The following is a 22,512-nucleotide window of genomic DNA, read 5'->3' as shown; positions in this document are numbered from 1 at the left end:
GGATTCCCTGGGTTCCCAGCTTTCGTTTGATATGCATTAAGCCATAGTTGAAATATTTTCTATTTGTGGAGGTCATTAGAGGTCATTAGAGGTCATTAGAGGTCATTATAGTTCAATTTTATTTTATTATAGGAATTTCGAACCCTAGTTAGGCGTGCACCCAAAAAATTGGAAGATTTGAACCAAAAATGAAGGCAGGGCCCCCCCCCCCTACATCAAATGTGCCAACTCCACCATCCCCTTTCCAACATTTTCATGATTTCGAAATAAACTGTTTTAAATGTCTTTAACATTGTATATAGCAAGTATACATGGTTGATTTGTACATTATTTTACAATATTAAGGGGGAGTAAGCTATTATTTTACAATATTAAGGGGGAGTAAGCTATTATTTTACAATATTAAGGGGGAGTAAGCTATTATTTTACAATACTAAGGGGGAGTAAGCTATTATTTTACAATATTAAGGGGGAGTAAGCTATTGAATGATGATGAAGAGTATGAAACTGTTATGGCCTTCAGTCCACAAAAGTAAGAAAAAAAACATTCAATAATTTTGATAAATTGATACTCAGAAAGTAATTGAGTTTTTGCCATAAAGTCTCTGATTTTCTATATATTTACCACCCCCATTGCGTTACCTTAGATATTTCAAACTTAATATTCTGTTAGATCAGATTATCTAAGTTTAAAATATCAAAAGTTCACACTATCAGGTTGGTAAGATAAAGTAATTAGAAAAGGAAATGAGTCTTTGCCTCAAACTCTGATTTCCCTATATCTTTGAAACCCAATTAGATATTTCAAACTATGAGTTTTGTTTGGTCAAATAATATAAGTTTGAAAATTGACATATCTATGGTTTACACAATCAGGTTGCTATAATAAAGGAATTAGAAAACTTGATTTTGTGGCAAAGACACAGTTCCTTTGAGTTAGATAGATAGATAACGTTTATTGCTAAAATACATGTATCTGTGTACAGAATGAGTTTACAATTACAAATTAATGATTTTATTAACAGTACAGGTATAAAGCAAATAGCTCATGGCTGTTTTGATTAATTTTTCCACCTAATTTTAATAATGATAACAATTCATTTCAATTAAATAGATTTAAAGAGAACTATTAGAGATCAGATTGTAGCTGGTATGCAGCAAAAACATTTATTTACTTTCTAAGAATCTAGTGAAATAAAATTATATACAGATGGATGTTATGCAGCAGTAATAATTTTGAATGCTCATATTATCCCTGAGGCTTATTTTTCGATTAGGAACTAATTTTATCAAAGGGGGGGGGGGTTAAAATGGAGAATGGACGGAGGGGGACTGTAGTTATGCTAGGGAGCTGGGGGGGGGGGGAGTTTTCTTTTTAAAGAGATTACAGACGTATTTTTAAGAAATCATTCATGTACAGAGTGTCAAAAAGTACCATGTAGAATTATCTTAATTTTACTTAGGGTCTCTACCCCAATGAAGAACCAAGAAGTAGGGATATCTACTCCAATAATGACCCAAACTATGGATTACCAAGCTGGTAAAGAAGACATCTATGATAATGTTAAACCGATAAGTCGAGTACAAGGTTAGAAAACAAATATAATATAAAAAAATAAATCTATGCTTAGTTGAACTAGGCATGCTTAGTTGAACTTTGTAGGCTTAGTTGAACTAGGTATACTTAGCTAAACTAGGTATGTCTAGTTGAACAAGATATGATTAGTTGAACTAGGTATGCTTAGTTGAACTAGGTATACTTAGTTAAACTAGGTATGTCTAGTTGAACAGATATGCTTAGTTGAACTAGCTATGCTTGGTTGAACTAAGTATGCCTAGTTGAACTTGGTGTGCTTAATTGAACTATGTACGCTAATAAAATCAATCTGTGAGGTCTTTGACCATAATTACTTATTAAAAAATAGATAAATTTAATCTTTTTTACAGATGATGGAAATAGTTTTGAGGATGAGTTTAATGAAGAAGATGATGATGAGGATGAAGGGGATTATTCTAAAGTTGATGTTCCTAGAAGTGAAAACCCTGTAAGAGATTTCAACCCATTCTGTCAAAATTCTTTATATTTCCTGTTCTTTTTCTAACACTGAGGAACATTTTTAAATTTAAAAAATCTTTTGTTAACGAATTATTTCAATTGACGCATGAAAGGTTTTGTGTTTGAATTGAAAAAAATATTTTTTTGTTTCTTGTAGATTTATTAGAAATAACAAATATCGAAAACTCCGTTTTTTCCTAATTGTAATATAGTTTTGTCTAAGTAACAATTCTTTTCGTTCGTTGTAAATTAAAAATTAACTTGGTTTGCAAGTCAAATTTTATTTTGATCATCATCATCATATTTTATTTAAACATCCGGTTCGGATTTCATTTATATTTGATCAATATAAAAGATGAATTTTTAATATTGGTCGTTTTATTTTTATTTTTCTGATCCAAAAAAACGATGAATGTTTTTAATTTTAGGTGTCCCAACTTGCAGCAAAATCTCTGGATAAAAACGCAGGTTAGGAAATATGTCTCAAATAAAATCAGCTGTTGTATTTTCATATAATGATGTTTTGTATTTTTGTTTAAATATTAAAAAAATAAACGCAACACATTAAAGAATTAGAAATAATGGGGTTAAAATTTACTTCTAATTCCTTTAGATGAAACTTATTCACAATTCTTTCACGTGAAACTTAATAAAACCCCCTTTTCATGAAACTTATTCGCAATTCCTTTATATAAAACTAATTTACAAAACCTTTACATGAAACTGATTAACAATTTCTTAACAGATATCTTTACAGTTGCCTATTTACAATACCTTTTCAGAAAACATATTCTTACATAAAACGCAATCATAATTCCTTTACATAAAACTTATATATAATTCCTTAACATAAAACTTATATATAATCCCTTAACATATAACATGTATAATCTCTTAACATAAAACTTATATATAATCCCTTAACATAAAACTAGTAAAAATCCCTTTTTAAAGATTACAGTGGATGGATATGGATCAAGGAATCCATGTTTAAGAAGAATAGACACTGGGGAATCATATATAGAGGTATAAATTCCTTTAAAGCTCTATGAAAGCACGGGGGGTCTGAATCTATGTAAAATCTGAAAGGTAAAGAATTGCAGTGTATATTAATATTCCACTCTTCCGTTATTTTTTTATTTTTTAAACCAGTATTTTTGTTTTTCGTATTTCTGATTTTTAGATAACATATTTTTATCTATTTTTAATTATTTTTATTTATTTTTATATATTTTTATTTGTTTCTAGGTCGACTTTATCTTTTCACCGACCCTGAATCTTTGCATCGACAAAGGCATTTTAGTCTCAGCAAGTTCGAGTGTAAAAGAGGAAAATCTAGGGATAAGTTCGGATTTAATAAAATAAGAAAATAAACATTAATTTCTGCAATTTTTTTATATGATTTTATGAATGGAAAGAACATCAATTTGATTAATTTGATTAATCAGTTTTAGTTGATAATAGTGTCCTTGAAAAGTAGGACTGATCAAAAATCAATTAAGTTAAAAAAGGATTTTTAAATAAAGCTTATTTTTTATTTTTTATCATTATTTATCCAAACAACTTATTTGTGAAGCACTATTTCACTGATTCGGAACACCACGGACAAACCGGAAAAATTTAAGGTTTTTAAACTATTTTCATTATTCTTTAATCTTTATTTAGCAAAGTCTTTTGATTCTTATTGTGAGCTTTTGGACTAACAAATGATATTTATTATTGTCGTGATAGTATCAAGAAATCCAGTCTTTACTACAATCTCAAATGTTCTAATCTCAATATTTTTGCAACCTGATGGTGTAAATCTTTGGTATTTTAAACTTAGATTTGAAATATCTGAGGTTTACCAAATTTTGTTGCAAAAATATTTGGAACAGAAAATAAGAGTTTGTGGCAAAGGCTCAGTTCCTTGATGCTCTCCAAACAGTATCAAAAACACCCTCCTCCCCCTTCCTAACTAATTTTGCATAGCATAAAGTATAAAACTAAACATATAAAAACATATTTATTCTAAAAGTATATTTCTTCACCATTGAATAAATGTAGAGCTTGGAAAAAAGTTATAATTGGACCAGATTTAAATTAAATGTTTTTTTGAACTAGTTTCTCATTGAAATAATTATATCTTTTGAAAGAGTTCCAAATCTATAAACACACTCGTTTTCCCTTAACATTTTTACATTTTCACGAAGTATACCAGGAATACGTTTTTCATAAAAGGTAAAACATTAGCTGAATGATTTATCATTATGTTTAGTTTGAGATGGAAAACTCTGAGATAGTTGACAACTGGGAGAAATTTATTCTAAAAGCTGCAAAATATTCATCAAGGAAAAATATTTTTACTATTGAAAAATAAATGTAGAATTAAAGAATATTGCAAAAATAATAATGTTTGAATGGTTTCTAATAATTGTTCAAAAACTTCTACTTGACTTTCAAAGACTTTTCTTCATGGAAATATGAATCGTAAAACCAAAGTCAATTTAAAAAATCCACAAAACTCTCATTAAATAAAACATTGTTAAATATTAGGAACGAAATGGACACTGAAGAAGAAGAAGAAGAAGAAGGTAAAATGATTTGCATTGTATCATTAAATTAATAAATTTTAATTTGTCCATTTTATTTTTCCATGGTTTTCCTGAGTCTTGTATTTTAGCTTATAGTCTTGAAAAAAGAATTCTAAGACAACGTGAAGCGTATATAAGGAAATTTTGAAACCGCAAATTTTTCTCTCTCTTTTATAGTTTAACGTTGATATTTTAAGTTGGCGAAGACGACATTTACGATGTAGTTGATACTGGACCTAAGTTTATGAGACGGGTAAGCATATTTCAAGTTTCAAATATATTTATTTTTATCTAAATATATGTAGTTTAGACTACTCAGCCCCTCTTGCTTAATCGTATCTGTTCAATTTTTAAATAAGTTATTTAAAAGCTAGAAACTGAAATCAACTCATGAAAGGAATTCAGTCTTTGCCACAAAGTCTGATTTTCTAACCCCTATATCTTTGCAACCCAATGTTGCAGACCTTTGATAATTCAAACTTTGAATTCTGTTAGACCAAATTATCTAAGTGTGAAATATCAAAGATGAAGGGTTTAGAAAATTTTCATTTGTGTAAAAGTCTCAATTCCTTGACTTTTTTATTTTTCTTTTAATAGACTAATTAACCCCTTGCTTCATCGTATCTCTTCAATTTAAAAAAATGGTTTAAAAGGATAGAAAGTGAAATCAACTCATCAAATTTATAAGAATAGGATTGATTTTAGATTTCCTTGATTTAATCCATCCTAAAATAAGATTAAAAAAGTGATTTAAATTTTCAAAATCGTTGGTTAAATTGTGTAAAAATGTTGACTTTAAACGCATAATTTTTTTTACCAACTTCTCAAGGTTGAAGATTATGAAGAGGAGTATGAAGAAGGAGATTACGAAGGAGATTATGTTGAAGAACTACATGTTTCTCCGAGTACTCCAAAGAAAGCGATCCAACGACCATCAGATCTCAACCTGACTTCATCCTTTAACTCCGAAGAGATATATGATACTCCCAAGGTTACAACACCAGTCTATAAAGGACCTGGAGCACAGGGTTTCATTACTCCCAGAGAACAGACTTCAAACCAGTTCTTTAATGATACTAATCCTCCTATTATTAAAGATAACCAGATAAATATGGAACCCTCACCTCCTCCTCTCACTCCGAAGAAGTACTCCAAACTACTCCCTTCTCCTCGCTCCTCTGTACCAGCTCCAACCACAGGACTCTTGCAACCACCTAGAGCAGGACATGGTTTAGAAAACTCGCCTAAACGTTTTTCCGACAATCCGAGACCAGTCATCCAACCCAGATTCAATTCCAACTCTTCCAATACTACTGAAGATAGTACAAGTCAAGCCAGAAATAGTACAACCCCGTCCGATAGTAATTTTATGACGGAACTTCAAAAGAAGCTGAATCATGGTTCGTCTTTATCCTCCTCCTCACCATACTCCCCTTGGAGAAGAAGTGAGGAATTAAGCCTGGAGAAGCAAACCTTGAGTAATCCCTCCGGAGCAAGACGAAACCTGGAGAATGAATTTGGATTAGAGAAACCTCAAGTTCAAAACAAACCTAAGGTGAATTTAAAACTATTTTTTCTTTAATGATTGCAACGTAATTAAAGGGATTGATAACCCAATTTTAAGTAACCCTTCAAATAAGAAAGTGCTACTTCCGATTCACAAGGAAAATGCGGATATTTGGAAATACAATTCAATAATATTTCAGATTTATGGGAGTTTAACAAAGAGCGCTCAACTGCCCAACTTTAACGGCGCTAGTAGCAGGTTACAAGTTTTTCATATAAAGCTTTTCATGTAAAGCTATTCATGTAAAATTTACCAAAACTTTTATTTTAAAATCTGTAATTTTAAAACCTTGTAGAAGAAAAACACATTTTTCTGGATTTTCATGGATTTTATAAAGTTAAAATAAGGTTGACATCATTTGGGAAAAAAAATTAAAGCTTGTTTTTTAAATTACCATGTCAAAAAGCACACAAAGTAATTATTTTAAAAAAACTATTTTGTTAAAATTGTTTTAAGCATTGGTTTATTTTGATATAATCTGGGACCATATTTACCGAATGTTAAGACATGGTTAAACCATCCACTTTAGATGAAGATATAATGGATATATTTATATCTACATTTTTGCAGTTCTGGAGAGTTGGCAGATAAACTAGCAAAGCAGAGACTAAAAGCTGAACCTAAATCTTCCTTTCTTCACTCATACCAGGAGCAAACCGTCCCGGAGAAATCCGTCCTAACCAGTTCCATCCATACAGAACCTATCTACAGCAAAGTTAATAAAACAAAACGAACACAAGGTAAGGACAAGGTAGGACAAGGCAGGACAAGGTAGGACAAGGTAGGACAAGGTAGGACAAGGTAGGACAAGGTAAGCCCAAGATAGGACAAGGTAGGACAAGGTAGGACAAGGTTGGACTGTTCGGTGTTCTCTGTTAAGGCTTAAGGTCTATAGATAAGCCAATCATCGGTAAGAAGGGCCGGGGGTCTGTATAAAGAAATTCCACATTGTCATAGTTTTGCAGGGGCAATTCATTTAATTTTTTGCAAAGAGGACTGTTGTGAATTGGAGCATGCCCTATTTAAATGGAGGATCACTTAAAAATCAAAATGACTGTCTCTTTAAATCATTTGTTTCATGTTTAGGAGAACGAGAACGTGAGTTAACGAAATCTAAAGAAGAAAACAGCTTGCTTAACAATTCTGCTTTATATAATACTCTTGAAACCTCTAAACCTGCTCCTGTATTCACTAAACCTCATCTCCCACTACCTAAACCTGCCCTTCCTTCTACTAAACCTGATATACTCCCAGCTAAACCTGCTCTACCCTCCTATAAACCTATTCTTCAACCCAAACTAAGATCAACCTCTCTATCCAGGTTGGGAATGAAACTGGCGAGCTATGATCTGGGAATGAAAGTTAGCGGGAATGATTTTGCTTCAATGTTTGTGAGTATAGGGAATACTGGTGGTGGACATGGGGATGCTAGAGAACGATAAATCCCCCCCTCCCCCTACTCCTCATTCCCCAATGTCCCCCTTCCACTCCATACCCTTTATATCCCCGTTTCTCAATATTCTACAAAAAGACACTCCCCCCTCCACCCCACTCCCACCATCACTCCAGGGCATTCTTATTAACTGATAACAAACCAAATTTTTCTTGTAATTTAATTTATGTATTTTAATATAAATAAAGATTAATTTTTCTCTTTATTAATATCTACCAAAAAGATAAAATCTAATTATGAATATTTTTGAGAACTACCCTGAGTATCATTTATATGGTATATTGAAAGTCGTACATTACATAGATTAACTCAAAACGACCTTCTGTGTCTATTCTGTGTCTATGATGTGGTTGTACCTATTGATATACATTTATGTAACAACTAAGTGCTACGCTTCAAAACTTCTCTCTCAGTGAAAAAGGAAGAACTAGAAAAACATGTTTATCCTTTATTATGATTATAATCAAATATTTGTTAGGTCATTGGATTAAAGGGCTCTTAAAATTTTTATCTCAAAATTTAAAAAAAACTTAAGAACAATTACTTTTTCATAACTAAGGAAAATTATTTTTTAATTTCATCATATTTAAAATATAAATGACAAAAAAGATTAAGATCAAAATGTACAGTAGATTATCCTATGCTTTTTGTTGTACGTAGAATAAAGTAAAGAGCGTAGAATAATTCAAAGAGCGTAGAATAAAATAAAAAGCGTAGAATAAAATAAAGAGTGTAGAATAAAATAAAGAGCGTAGAATAAATTAAATAGCGTAGGATAAAATAAAAAGCGTAGAATAAAATAAAGAGCGTAGAGTAAGATAAAGAGCGTAGCATGAAATAAAGAGCATAGGATAAAATAAAGAGCGTAGAATAAAATAAAAAAGCGTAGAATAAGATAAAGAGCGTAGAATAAAATAAAAAGCGTAGGATAAAATAAAGAGCGTAGAATAAAATAAAGAGCGTAGAATAAGATAAAGAGCGTAGCATAAAATAAAGAGCGTAGAATAAAATAAAGAGCGTAGCATAAAATAAAGAGCGTAGAATAAAATAAAGAGCGTAGCATAAAATAAAGAGCGTAGAATAAAATAAAGAGCGTAGGATAAAATAAAGAGCCTAGAATAAAATAAAGAGCGTAGAATAAGATAAAGAGCGTAGCATAAAATAAAGAGCATAGGATAAAATAAAGAGCATAGGATAAAATAAAGAGCGTAGGATAAAATAAAGAGCGTAGAATAAAATAAACAGCATAGAATAAAATAAAGTGCGTAGGATAAAAAGGAGAGTAGAATAAAATAAAGAGCTTAGAATAGAATAAACAGCGTAGAATAAAATAAAGAGCGTAGGATAAAATAAAAAGCATAGAATAAGATGAAGAGCGTAGAATAAAATAGAGAGCGTAGCATAAAATAAAGAGCGTAGCATAAAATAAAGATTAGACTACAACAGGGTTTCGTAACAAAACGTTTTTTCCAAAATTGCTGGAAGGAAGAGCCAACTAAAGCAGAGATCATGGAGAATGAAGGAGGAAAAATAGACGACAAGAATAAGTAAGACAGAATTTTTGGTATAATCTGTGCCCAATAATTAAAAAAAGAATTACAATTTAAAAAGAAATAAATGTTAAAAACAATAAAGATTTATAATTTTACTCCAAAACCTTTAAGTAATCTGAAAGTAATTGAGTGGTCTATAACTATAGGTTAAGAGCAATGGTCAAAGAAGCGAAAATCATTAAGCAAAAGGTCGGAAAGATAGAAATAAGAAAAATCTAGATTTTTAAGCTATTACGAAAGTTTTAATAAATTTTATGTTGCGTATTGCAGTTAAAGTTTGTATCTAGCTGAAAGTACAAAGAGATCAAGAAAAATGTCGGAAGGCTGTCGTCTTTGTATTTTCTTTTACTTTAGAAATCATAATGTGTCGTAAAGGGGTTTGTAATTTGGCAATGTTGTCTCTGTAAGATTCCATTTGATAAAAAATCGAATAAGCCAGAGGAAGAATTCCAAACTTTTATTCCAAATAAGTTTCCGCTCTTGATATTCATTTTAAAATTAATTTTAAAGATATGTATTTTGTTATGTGAAGGCTTTCGTCTTTTCTATTTGAAAAAAATATATTTTTAGATTATTTCAAATTATTTTAAGTTTAAGGGACTATAATCGAAATTTCATGTGACTCTCCCTGCAAAGATGAAAATGCCCGATTTAACTGATAAAAGTATGGGAGTATGGAATTGTTTCTCTCACCCGAAAATTTTTTATTTCTGTGAATTTCTCCATTGCTTCTTACAAGTAAGACGTAAGTCACTTTCGCAGAAAAACCGCAAATCAAAATAAAACAGTTTAGAGAAACAAAACTTTTTTTAAGATCTAGATATTTATTATCTCCGTACAAAATAGTTTACATGTGTTTAATAATAAAGTTTTACAACAAATTCGTTTACATTTGTTTGAGAGATTTGTATAAGAGTTAATTTACGGATACATTTTTAAATAAAAAAATTGGAATCAAGGCTACTTTGATTATGCAAAACTTAAAAATTGAGAAATGTACCAATGAAATGGTAGGACATTAAATGCATATAATAAATTATTGACGAGAATAGGGTTTGCGGATTGAATAGAAATTTTTAATAACAGAATCGTTTATATATAATTTGAGCAATTTATGTAGAAATCAGTTTGCGTAGACACTTTACAATTTTCATGAAACCTTGATATAAAGTCTATATAGACTATGTGAAAAATACACAGATTGTGCCAACGAAGAACATTGATGGTTCTTCGTTGGTATGGCTTTATATTAATTAGGCTATGTAGTCTTGACGCTATTTAGCCAACATAAAGGTAAGAAGCTATATCATTAAGATACATACTAGCGCGGAACATTGATGGTTCCTTGCTGCATGTTAATTTATCTATGTAGTATAGAATCTATATGACCGACGTGAAGATAAGAGACTCTGAAATTGAGAAACATACTAGCTTGGAACATTGACGGTTCCTTGTAAAATAGCTTATTAGAGAAACATTAAGTTTAAGTTTGAAGAAAAAACATTATACTTGAGGTCTAGACTCACGGAGAACATTGATGGTTCTGCGCTACTGTCTAGGACGTTGAAGAGAGATTATGGTTTAATCTCTTCATTATTCTCTTATCTTCAATACACTAGAGCAAATATATTGCTCGTTTGTATTGGGCTACAAATTAGAGAGAGCAAAGTAGAGTAGTTGTCCCATTTTCTTGAGACATCCTGGTTTCTCGGCGGTGAGGCTTGTCGGTTCAGGAGGCGTTACAGCTTCCTCAGACTGAATCAGTAAAAATAATCATTAGTTTATTTTGAGAGAAAATTCCGGGTGAGAAGGAAGATTCAGATCTTAGCTCAAGTCCTCATAATTTAAAGATTATTTTTGAACGATATCAATAAAGATTTATTAATTAAAACAAATTACTTATAGAGAAACAAAACTATTGATATCTAATTCCTACTTGATCAGACAAAGCTTTGAAAGGTACTTGTCATCTTTGCATGGAGGGTCACTTGAAATTACGCTTAAAGGCCTTTTAAGGGGAAACATGAGCAACCATATGTACTTTGCTTGTCTGGGTGTCTGTCTGTTTGTGTCTAATAAACGTCAAAACGGTTGAACCGATCGGGCCCAAATTTTGTGTAGGGCACTCATATGACTCCAGGGATGGCTTATGGATGATCGAATTTTCAAAAAAAGTTCTAACAAAATTCAATTTTTGAACATTTTTGTTTTACAATGTATATAAAGAGGAAATGTTCACAATTGAAATTGAAGATGGGCGCCAAAGCTTAACTGTATATTGTTGAATATTAAAGAAACATAACAATGTAAAAATGGCAAAATTGGCATGATTAGCAGCTTGATTAGCAGTTTGATTAGCAGCTTGATTAGCAGCTTGATTAGCAGCTTGATTAGCAGCTTGATTAGCAGCTTGATTAGCAGCTTGATTAGCAGCTTGGGGTTTAACAATTAGAATTTTCAATTGCAACCTTTTTAGTGCTAACTATATGAAAGAAGGAGTAACGGCTAAAACCAGTTTCTTGGTTTCAAGTTATTTCTTCCTTCTTATTTATATTTATTTGCGTAGAATGCGTCAGTTTATCTCAAGATACGCAGGAGATAGTTTATAGAAATGAGGTCTCTTCACATCGTACCGGTGATTATTATTATTTCAACAAATTAAGAGAATTATACAGTTTTGTTTTTAAAGAATTATTTGTTAAACCCATAAAACATTTACGTTTTAATGTTAAGCTTATGATTAAATGTAGATTTTTTGTATTTTGTATTTTATAGTTTATTGTTACGATATTTTTGACAGATTTTGAAAGGGATATCAAAATAGGACTGAAAATATTCCGATACAGATAGGATGCACTCAAAGAGAATAGAATATATATTAGAGTGGAATTTACTAGAAAAAGTGTAAAACGGCCATTTTGTTGAACTGTTTCCATACTGCAGGTGTACTTTACATATTTGTGCTATATAACCTTTTGGGCCCTGGAACATCGTTTTAAAGAAAATCTAAAATCAATATTGAAAGAAAACCAAATTATGAAATAGGCTGGTTTCATAATTGACCAATGATCATTTCCCATAGACTCTATGTCTTTCACTTTACAAACGATGATTTTCCGTTATAACTATAAATCAAATGATGTTTTTTATTCACCTAATTCATTTTATAAAGTTTATTTAACAGCTTTAAAAAATTCGAAATTGAAATGGATAGTCTAGGGAACATACTGTTTTAATGTACTCTACTGCATATAATTTGTGAACATTTACAAGATTTGTACACTTTGAACTCCCTTTTAGGCTGAAAGGGACTGAAAAAATTCATACCGAGGGAACTAAATTCCACTCTATTATATATTCCATTCTCTTTGGATGCACTTCATAGTTGCTAGTTTTACGTGAATTACCAGAATTATAATGTGTAATCTCTTTTATAAAATAATTATTAAAAAAACTAAATCTAAAGTCTAATATGCTTCTTTGTCGATAAGTTGATTGATTTTTAATCTTTATGTTGAGAATAATTAAAATAAATTTGTGTGTATACATAAACGTTAAAACAGCTGAATTGATCAGGCAAGCGTTTTTCCTTGGATTTAATATACTGCAAGGAGTATAGTCGGTCAAGCACTTTAAAGGCCTTTTTATTTTGAATGGACATTTTGGTGTCCACGTATGACCAATTATAGAAAATATATGCGCGCGGTAACTTTTCCCCATGCACTGTGTACCTAGAGCACTAATCTGACTTTGATAGCTCAATATCTAAAGAACTATACAGGATTAATAGTTTCTCAAGTTTTAAAAAGCCATGACTCAATAAAAATCTTGATTTTTCAATTTTCATGCCATTTAGAAAAAGGGACCTAGTAATAACAAAAAATGCTGATTGATTAGAATCCCTGGATCGAAAACGAAGAAATTGATATAACATGATAATTTCATGAAAAATAATGTTTGCCTTCTTAAGCAGTTTTTAGACTTTAGGCGCGATTATATCATATCATAAGATTTTCAGGAATTACTCTCAGAATATATATCAATATATATATCAGAATATAGATCATATGGAAAAGTTATGTTGACACCTTAATGGGCATCGTACAATGTAATCTACATGTATTTGTAAACCTTTACACGAAAAATCTATTTTTATAACTTGTGAGAAAAAAAATATTTTCTTTTTTGATAAGCCAATCAAAAAAATGTTTTTTATTATTAAAAGTTTTTTGAAATGATTTACTAGAATTATTTCTTTCATGAAAGTACACGAAAACGGATTAATGAAAGGGAAAGTACACGAAAACGGATTAATGAAAGGGAAAGTACACGAAAACGGATTCATGAAAGGGAAAGTACACGAAAACGGATTCATGAAAGGGAAAGTACACGAAAACGGATTCATGAAAGGGAAAGTACACGAACACGGATTCATGAAAGGGAAAGTACACGAAAACGGATTCATGAAAGGGAAAGTACACAAACACGGATTCATGAAAGGGAAGGTACACGAAAACGGATTCATGAAGGGAAAGTACACGAAAACGGATTCATGAAAGGGAAATTACACGAAATTTCATAACAGTTGATTTAAACGTTCATCCTAATTATTCAAAAAAAAAAGATTATTATGGCATTGCTGTGGGATGAATAGATAAACCATTTTTGTTAAAGAGTTGTGTTATGTGGTGAATTTTTATCCATTTATTAAATAACAGTTTTTTATCTCGTCACTGCTTTTCTCCTTAAAAAAATATTATTGAATATAGGTATAGTAAAATAAACCTTTTATATAATGACATTATTTTATAGGTACTTTGGATTTTGTGCATTTCACTTCTAAACGCTCAAGGGAATAAATCTAAAAAATACATTTATGAACATGTTTATGTATATGTTTATGAAGACAATTATAAAAAAATGAATAAATAAATGATGAATCATCATTTCGTTGAAATATTTTGTGTTTTCATAGAAATGACCGCTCCGCGTGCTAAATGACACACGTCTAGTGTAAATCAACATGTCAAGGCCAATAGGTCAATTACTTAAGTCACCACCTCCTTTTTATATTTGTTACTAAGGCCAGTAGTTTCATGTGTATTTAAATACGACAAAAAAGTATCACCGACTTCTGCACCCCCCCCCCCTCCCCTGCCCCCCCTACATCAATATAAAAAATGTACATCTACAGAATATTTTTCAGGATGTGGTCTAGCCACAGTGCTCGGTCATTTTACGTGTCGCGCTATGATTCACATTTTTATGTCACTTTGCCTAACTTAATATCACTAATATTTTCATGTACAAATTCTAAATTTCCCCCATTTTTTTCTAAATAATCCCTAAGGATTATTTAGAAAAATAAGATCCTCCTTAATTCCATGCATTTAAGAAAATATTGTTATTTTGGCCTAAACAAAGGAAAGCAGACTAAACAATACTTTTACTTATTTACAAAAGAAGTGTATTGATGACGTTGGCACTTTTTTCTCCAGTCTTAGATGTTTCAAATAGGCAATTATGGCCTCCTCTTCAGGGTGTCCGTCCTCAAATTCAAAATCGATACTGAAGTTTTTAAAATCCTCCCTTGACTTAACATAGGCCTTCCTGCTCTTGTCCTTAATCTGGGCGAAGACTTCATCATCGGCGTAGATCTTCTTTCTCTCGTCCATCTTTCACTTATATGAACGTCTTCTCAGCTCAGGGGTTCCATTAAGAATAAGTTAAAAATCAGATTTGCGCATTTTCTTGGCAAGTTTTATCAGAAAACAATTTATTTCATGAAAATAATTTTTTCATTTAAAATTTAAAATTTATTCTTAACACATCCCAAATAGATGGTATGTGATCGCAATGTGACATAAAATTACCAATGTTCTGCTGATTTCGAAAGTGCGGGATATTATTTTTTTTTTTTGGGGGGGGATAAGTATAACTAATGGTTTATATTCAAGGGATATTTTACGTGGGTGAGACATGTTTTACCCCTGTAAAATATCCCTTGAATATAAACCATTAGTTATACTTATCCCGCAAAAAAATAATTACCCGCACTTTCTAAATCAGCATGGTACATTAATAGTTAAAAAGGAAAAGTGTTTTACGCTTACATCAAATAATAGTTAAATTTCTCTCAAGGTTTGAATTTGCTTTTATGTAATTCTAAATTTTAAATTTTTTAAAGATTTTGATATTGGTCTGTGTGAGAGCCGGGGGTTTGATTGGAGACATAATCAGCATAACTATCTTTACTCAGGCAGTATACAGGGATAATCGGGCTCTTCAAGATTAGAGCATATTAAATGATAATAACTATTAATTACTACTTAACCGGGAGATTAAGGGAGGATAATTAAATTGAGGGGAAAACCACTTAGCCGAGGGCCTCCAAGACCTTTTTGGGGTTCTAAACCTCATGAGCGTAGCGAGGAGGCTCAAGGCTAAGTGGTTTTCCCCTCAATTTAATTATCCTCATGAAAACTCCCGGTTAAGTAGTAATTTATCGTTTAATCTCCTGTTCCTGTTCAACGAAATAACCAACCTTAAATTCCCTCCTTTTTTAATTCCAGGGAGGATAATTACTTATCCTCCCTATTTACAGGGAGGATAATTACTTATCCTCCCTCTTTACAGGGAGGATAATTACTTATCCTCCCTATTTACAGGGAGGATAATTACTTATCCTCACTCTTTACAGGGAGGATAATTACTTATCCTCCCTCTGTGATCCATACAGATTTATGAAATAAATAGTTCTCTAATCTAATTTATATTTACATTTATCACTCTCTTAATCATAAAAAAGGAGGGAATTTAAGGTTGGTTATTTCGTTGAACAGGAGATTAAGATAATATTCGCAATTTTAACGAGCAGAATCCGTCAATCACAATACAATTATTCAATCAATATAAATAGCACCAAATAGTAAACTCTGTTGTTTTAAATTAAAAAAAGGAAAATTTCATGAATTTTGTTGCTGAATCTTGAATATAGGATGAAGGCGCAGATTGGAACAGTGCCAGGGATTATTGTAGACAAAGGAAAAACAATTTGTTAAAATGCATAATTGTCATTTTGTAACCCTGATTTGTAAACGCTTTTTCCTCGCCAATTTTTTTAAACATCTCAAAACTCTCGAAGCAGAGTTAATTTGACTACTAATCACAGAATATTGGTAACAATTCTCTTCTCCTGTGAAAACGTGATTATTCCAATCTGAAGTTGATCCAACCTATTCTAAACCGATTATTGTAATATATATCAATTTATAGAAATGCAGCAGTAAACCATCGAAATTTCAACATTTAAAACTGGTTTGAATTTTAAATTTTGTCTTAAATGAAGCTTTGAACCCGGGGGGTCATTGTCTAAACTTTGAAATTTCGAACTCGACATAATTAAATATTTTCAGTTGTGGTTTCTCTACGAGGTTGACTTTAAATACAGGATCACTTTAAATTACGATAAGGAGTTTAAGTTAGGGTTTACGAAGTGAAAATTTAGAAAGTTGATTAAATTTGTTTTTCTACCACTAGATGTATGGATCTCGTATCAATTAACTCAGAACCTGAATGGAGGGTTATCAGGTAGATCAAAATCAAAATCAAAATCAAAATTTCACAATTTTTTTTTTTTGTCACGTTTAAAAACATTCACGCGAAAAATGCGCTTTGAACAAGGAGTATGGAATATAAGGGAGAAGGAATCGACCCGGCCCAAAGATAATATATATATAGATATGCAGGCAGGTAGAAACCTCCTTCCTAAATTGCTTGTAGCAGACAACTAATTTTTGTCCCTCTGAGATAAAGTGCAAGGAGAGATATTTGTTTCATTAAGTACAATATGCAGTATACATTGTTGATACTACAGTACGCATTTAGTGTTATCACGCATAAACAAAGTGATAAATTAGCAACAATCCAGGAGGATAAAATGCCATGCGTACGACAGAGATGGTGCTGATCGCACTTTTTCTCAAGACCTCAAAATTTATACCTGCCTGCATATCTATATATATATATTATCTTTGACCCGGCCGCCCTACTATATGATTATCACATGCTTTGCAGAAAAAGAGATTTTACAAGTCGTCTTTTAATTTTTCAAATATTTTTTACTATGCCATATTTTATAAAACCGATTTTTTATATTATAAAAAAATAGTTTGTATTGCCAATATTTTTGCATCCCAAAAATGTTATTGTCTGGCGTTATTCAGTCCTTGATTCAGTCTACTTTTTGTTTTGTTTAATGTATACAATAACCCATTCTAAATACATGTACGCGGTTTCACCAAACAAACATCAGACAAATATTTCTTATTCAAATGGAGAACTGTCTGCAAAGCATGTATAATTATAAGGTAGGCTGGGTCGGGTCATTCCTTCTCCCTTATATTCCATACTCCTCGGCGCCGAATCTACAAATAAAAAATAAATGCAATTTATAACAAAAATTTAATTATATATTTTAAACAAAATTTTCCAATAATAGATGAATTTTTTTCCTGAAAATCGAAAGCTTCTGAAACAAAATTATCGGAAAGAACCTGTCAAATCTTTCGTTGGGATGTTTAGAAAGATGAAAATTTCCCTGTATGATAATTGAAGGACTGCAGTATGGTTTTGGTGAATTATATTAGCGTACAAAGCCTAGGGGTGTCAGAAATGATTTTTTTTGCATTTTTTTAAAAACTTCTATAAAACTTTTTAAGTTTAATTTTTGATAAAACTTTTTGTTCTGGATTATTGCAAATATCTATCTAAAACTTTCTTAAACCGGCATATTTTTCTATACTCATTTAGTTAAGAGTTTGAGTCAAAATAAGTATTAATAAATATTGCTTTATATCGAGTAGATATCCTTAAACATACCGATGTAAAACCTTTCAGAAAGTAGGAAAGATTCAGCAAAAAAAAGTTGCCAAACCAAACAGAATTTTTATTTTGAACAAAAATATTTAGAACTTAAAGAAGCTTTTCTGGGTTGCACTTTACTCTAGTTTTGCATTATTTTCATTTGTGTATAACAGTATAAAAGACATTCTGTTGATGGTTTAAAACTAAACAGCTGATGATTAATTGGAGGGAGGAATCGCAAAAACACCAATTTGTAATTCGAAAATTTTTTAATGGAAAGTGATTGTAACAGGGAATACAAAGTGTTTTAGGGTACAGGGAACTACAATGTACTGCAAAGTACTGGGCTTTACTGGGGGGAGGGGGTACAGAAACCAAACAGAATTTTAATTTTTAATAAAGAAATAAAAGTAAGCACTTCTAAGGATGTTTTCTTTATAGTTTTGCACTATTTTCAAGGACAAAAAAGCTAGTTTAATGCTATTCAGCTGACCACTTAATGGAGGGAGGGATGGCAACAACTCCAATTTGTAATCCCCATATCTGCAGGGTACTGTTGGGTACTGTTGGGTACTTTAATTCACCAAAACCATATTGCAGTCCTTCAATTATCATACAGGGAAATTTTCATCTTTCTAAACATCCCAACGAAAGATTTGACAGGTTCTTTTCACTTTTTCTTTCTTTCATCGGTTTATTTTATTTCATGCATAATACTGATAGGAAAAATATTCTGATAATGAACTCCAAAAAAGTCATCATCTTTTCCACACGCAACACTAGACTTATTATCCGAGTACAAAAAGTTTAAAAAGTTATGACAAAAGTGTGTATTATTCTGTAAAAGAGGTGACAATTCTGCAATATCTGACAAAGGATTTGAGTCTTTGCCACAAACTCTGATTTTCTAATCCCTATGTCTTTTTAATCCAATGTCATAGACCTTAGATATTTCAAACAATGAATTATGTTAAATCAAATAATCCAAGTTTGAAATATCAAAGGGTTACACCTTCCGGTCGCAGATATAAAGGGATTAGAAAATTTGAGTTTCTGGCAAAAACTCAGTTCCTTTAACCCTATTCCTGCTGGGGGGTGATTCAAGATGTAACCCTGTAAACCTTTATGTGAGATAAATTGGAAGAGTTGGTCGGTTTACTCTCTCAAAAAGATTTGTAAAAATTTTATGTCACTTTTTAATATTGCTCACTCAGACGAAGATTCAAAGGTCACACATTTGAAATTCAAGTAAATTTTACTGCTGCGTGTTTACCGTTGCTATAACTCTTAAACCTCCTTTCAGAACGGACAAAAATTTAAATTTGCTCATGTTAATATAAAATTAATTTGATTGAAAAAATACCAAATTTTAGAAAACATCTGAAGCAGTTGAATGTATCCGCTATCTGGAGTTCTGGACATCTTTGTACAAAACAAGTTTCCAATAGGTTAGTACAGTACTCACAATTCTGTACTTTACTGTACTGTAATGATACAGTACTGTACTAAGTGTTCCCTTACTATACCATAATGTTCCAGTACTGTGTGATATTGATCTGGTACTGTATCATAATGTTTTGATGCTGTACTGTTCAGGTACAGTACAGTACTGTACAGGTGCAGTACAGTACTGTTCAGGTACAGTAAATTACTGTTTAGGTATAGTACAGTGCTGTTTAGGTGCAGTACAGTACTGTTCAGGTACAGTAAAGTAAAGTTCAGGTACAGTTCAGTACTGTTCAGGTACAGTACAGTACTGTTCAGGTACAGTACAGTACTGTTCATGTACAGTACAGTACTGTTCAGGTACAGTACAGTACTGTACAGGTGCAGTACAGTACTGTTCAGGTACAGTACAGTACTGTTCAGGAACAGTACAGTACTGTGCAGGTACAGTACAGTACTTTTCAGGTACAGTACAGTACTGTTCAGGTGCAGTACAGTACAGTTCATGTGCAGTAAATTACTGTTCAGGTACAGTACAGTACTGTTCAGGTACAGTACAGTACTGTTCAGGTACATTACAGTACTGTTCAGGTACAGTACAGTACTGTTCAGGTGCAGTACAGTACTGTTCAGGTACAGTAAAGTACTGTTCAGGTACAGTACAGTACTGTTCAGGTACAGTACAGTACTGTTCAGGTACAGTACAGTACTGTTCAGGTGCAGCACAGAACTGTTCAGGTACAGTACAGTACTGTTCAGGTGCAGTACAGAACTGTTCAGGTGCAGTACAGTACTGTTCAGGTGCAGTACAGTACAGTTCAAGTACGTTGTACGTATATTCTCTACTTATATGCATTGCACGGTACTTTCTTAGTACAAACTGGAAAGTACTGTCAGAAATGTTTCGGTACTGCACTGGATTGTTTGTACTATGTAATGTGTACTGTGTAATGTGTGTACTGTGTAATGTGTGTACTAATCTAGATGTTTCACGGAGCCTGATCTTCAACCGCGTATAGTCTATGCTTGGTTCTGGGCAGGATCTGGACACAGGTTGTTTTGAAATTTAAAGAAGTTTTCTTCATCACCCTGTATTGTATTTATTAAGGATACCCCCCACCAATTCTACTGCACCAGGCTGGTCATATTCACCTTGGGGTAAATACGGATCTTTGAAGGAGGTAATTAAATATTTCACAAAATTCACAGCATAAATTGTCTTGGTATACAAATTTTTTTAAGGAAACGGGTGAGTAAGTTTCCACATTTAAAATCTGAACGTGCTATGAAATTATTTTTAGATTTTTTGATAAGAATTTGTATGTAAAATTAGGCAGAAAGCAGACAGCCTGACAATGCGGAGCAATTATCGAATCTTGGCAGAGGAGAAGAGGAGGCCTGTCTAGCTTTATTATACTCCAGGTAGGATTAGGAGAAGAGGAGACCTGTCTAGCTATATCATACTCCAGGTAGGGTTAGGAGAAGAGGAGACCTGTCTAGCTTTATCATACTCCAGGTAGGATTAGGAGAAGAGGAGACCTGTCTAGCTATATCATACTCCAGGTAAGATTAGGAGAAGAGGAGACCTGTCCAGCTTTATCATACTCCAGGTAGGATTAGGATAAAAGGAGACCTGTCTAGCTTTATCATACTCCTGGTAGGGTAAGGAGAGGAGAAGACCTGTCTAGCTTTATCATACTCCAGGTAGGATTAGGAGAGGAGGAGACCTGTCTAGCTTTATCATACACCAGGTAGGGTTAGGAGAAGAGGAGACCTGTCCAGCTTTATTATACTCCAGGTAGGATTAAGACATGAGGAGACCTGTCCAGCTTTATCATACTCCAGGTAGGATTAGGAGAAGAGGAGACCTGTCTAGCTTTATCATACTCCAGGTAGGATTAGGAGAAGAGGAGGAGACCTGTCTAGATTTATCATACTCCAGGTAGGATTAGGAGAAGAGGAGACCTGTCTAGCTATCTCCTACTTCAGGTAGGATTAGGAGAGAACTGGACCTGTTTAGCTATATTCTACTCCAGATAGGATTAAGAGAAAAGAAGACCTGTAGAGAGCTATATCCCACTCCAAAAGGAGGCGAGGGGGGGGGGAGGTTCTTTATTTATTAACGCTATTGTTTTGTCTAGTCTTGAATCTGCATATGTTTGGGAGGATTACAGCTGCTACCCTAAGCTTCAATGGTTGTGTGAGGATAGTGAGGACCTGTTGCTAGAGGCTGGAATAAATAAACCTATTATTTTTGGTTAAACGTTTATTATATGCAAAATAAAAAATGTATGAAAATATAAAGCATTGCAAAAAGATAAGTTGAAACATTTCAAAGCTCTAGATGTTTGGGCGGATATGCCTGCATGTACAATTATTATCACAAATAACAAGACGTTTTTTGCAGATCTGGAGATATGTAAACACACATCCCGGGCACTCTGTCCTGTCCTAGACAGAAAGATATGGTCACATTTGTGCGACACTTCTTGTACGACTTTGTTAACGTGTAGCTCATAGTCTTGATTATACACACCAATATGAGAGGAAATATAACCAGTTTTATTTTAGAAACTCACAACATTTTTGTTATTCTCTTTAGCTCTTCAATATGAGGAGTTGTTTTGTCTATAGCTCTTCAATATGAGGAGTTATTTCTCTTTATTTCTCTTTATTTCTCTATAGCTCTTCAATATGAGGGGTTATTTCTCTATAGCTGTTCAATATGAGGAGTTATTTCTCTATAACTCTTCAATATCTGGAGTTATTTCTCTATAGCTCTTCAATATGAGGAGTTATTTCTCTTTAGCTCTTCAATATGAGGAGTTATTTCTTTATAGCTTTTCAATATGAGGAGTTATTTCTCGATAACTCTTCAATAGGAGGAGTTATTTCTCTATAGCTCTTCAATATGAGGAGTTATTTCTCTATAGCTCTTCAATATGAAGAGTTATATCTCTATAGCTCTTAAATATGAGGAGTTATTTCTCTATAGCTCT

General features: G+C 32.3%; 2 protein-coding genes across 11 annotated transcripts in view; both read left to right on the top strand.

The window, feature by feature from the left end:
- LOC111707769 (uncharacterized) overlaps nucleotides 1-7,854 on the top strand; it is a 9,401-nt gene extending 1,547 nt beyond the window's left edge. For 4 of the 9 annotated variants that reach the window (XM_023480911.1, XM_023480909.1, XM_023480914.1 and 1 more), the window contains 14 exons: nucleotides 470-532; nucleotides 1,464-1,588; nucleotides 1,948-2,045; nucleotides 2,485-2,524; nucleotides 3,011-3,082; nucleotides 3,305-3,395; nucleotides 3,633-3,681; nucleotides 4,314-4,387; nucleotides 4,592-4,629; nucleotides 4,827-4,882; nucleotides 5,459-6,184; nucleotides 6,336-6,394; nucleotides 6,767-6,936; nucleotides 7,283-7,854. In XM_023480911.1, the coding sequence (XP_023336679.1) occupies nucleotides 470-532; nucleotides 1,464-1,588; nucleotides 1,948-2,045; nucleotides 2,485-2,524; nucleotides 3,011-3,082; nucleotides 3,305-3,395; nucleotides 3,633-3,681; nucleotides 4,314-4,387; nucleotides 4,592-4,629; nucleotides 4,827-4,882; nucleotides 5,459-6,184; nucleotides 6,336-6,394; nucleotides 6,767-6,936; nucleotides 7,283-7,638 (2,017 nt within the window). In that variant the 3' untranslated portion in view covers nucleotides 7,639-7,854. Of the gene's footprint in view, nucleotides 1-469; nucleotides 533-1,463; nucleotides 1,589-1,947; nucleotides 2,046-2,484; nucleotides 2,525-3,010; nucleotides 3,083-3,304; nucleotides 3,396-3,632; nucleotides 3,682-4,313; nucleotides 4,388-4,591; nucleotides 4,630-4,823; nucleotides 4,883-5,458; nucleotides 6,185-6,335; nucleotides 6,395-6,766; nucleotides 6,937-7,282 lie in introns of all 9 variants that reach the window. The other 5 variants (XM_023480913.1, XM_023480912.1, XM_023480916.1 and 2 more) reach the window with 3 other exon arrangements.
- Nucleotides 7,855-11,775: 3,921 nt separating this feature from the next.
- Nucleotides 11,776-21,831, top strand: LOC111707766 (uncharacterized). 2 transcript variants are annotated; one of them, XM_023480904.1, is made up of 10 exons: nucleotides 11,776-11,837; nucleotides 14,015-14,054; nucleotides 15,390-15,472; nucleotides 16,200-16,246; nucleotides 16,742-16,792; nucleotides 19,441-19,515; nucleotides 20,498-20,566; nucleotides 20,622-20,694; nucleotides 20,847-20,935; nucleotides 21,655-21,831. In XM_023480904.1, exons 1-10 carry the CDS (start codon nucleotides 11,814-11,816, stop codon nucleotides 21,773-21,775), a joined length of 672 nt encoding a protein of 223 aa, XP_023336672.1. In that variant the 5' UTR covers nucleotides 11,776-11,813; the 3' UTR covers nucleotides 21,776-21,831. The 2 variants fall into 2 exon arrangements, with proteins under 2 accessions (XP_023336672.1, XP_023336673.1); XM_023480905.1 differs by having other exon boundaries at nucleotides 11,778-11,837; nucleotides 14,015-14,053; nucleotides 15,401-15,472.
- Nucleotides 21,832-22,512: the final 681 nt, after the last annotated feature.

The sequence above is a fragment of the Eurytemora carolleeae genome, unplaced genomic scaffold, assembly GCF_000591075.1.
Source record: "Eurytemora carolleeae unplaced genomic scaffold, Eaff_2.0 scaffold823, whole genome shotgun sequence".
Lineage (NCBI taxonomy): Eukaryota > Metazoa > Arthropoda > Copepoda > Calanoida > Temoridae > Eurytemora > Eurytemora carolleeae.
The sequence above is the reverse complement of the archived record's forward strand: the minus strand, read 5'-3'. Positions and strand labels throughout refer to the sequence as shown.

What these genes read in the sequence shown, in the direction of transcription:
- LOC111707766 (XM_023480904.1), top strand. Translation starts at nt 11,814, where the DNA reads ATGAGGTCTCTTCACATCGTACCG. An exon ending in TTTACTCAGGCAGTATACAG is followed by an intron (nt 15,473 to 16,199) that starts GGATAATCGGGC and finishes TCTTGAATATAG; the next exon opens with GATGAAGGCGCAGATTGGAA. An exon ending in TGGGCAGGATCTGGACACAG is followed by an intron (nt 20,567 to 20,621) that starts GTTGTTTTGAAA and finishes GTATTTATTAAG; the next exon opens with GATACCCCCCACCAATTCTA.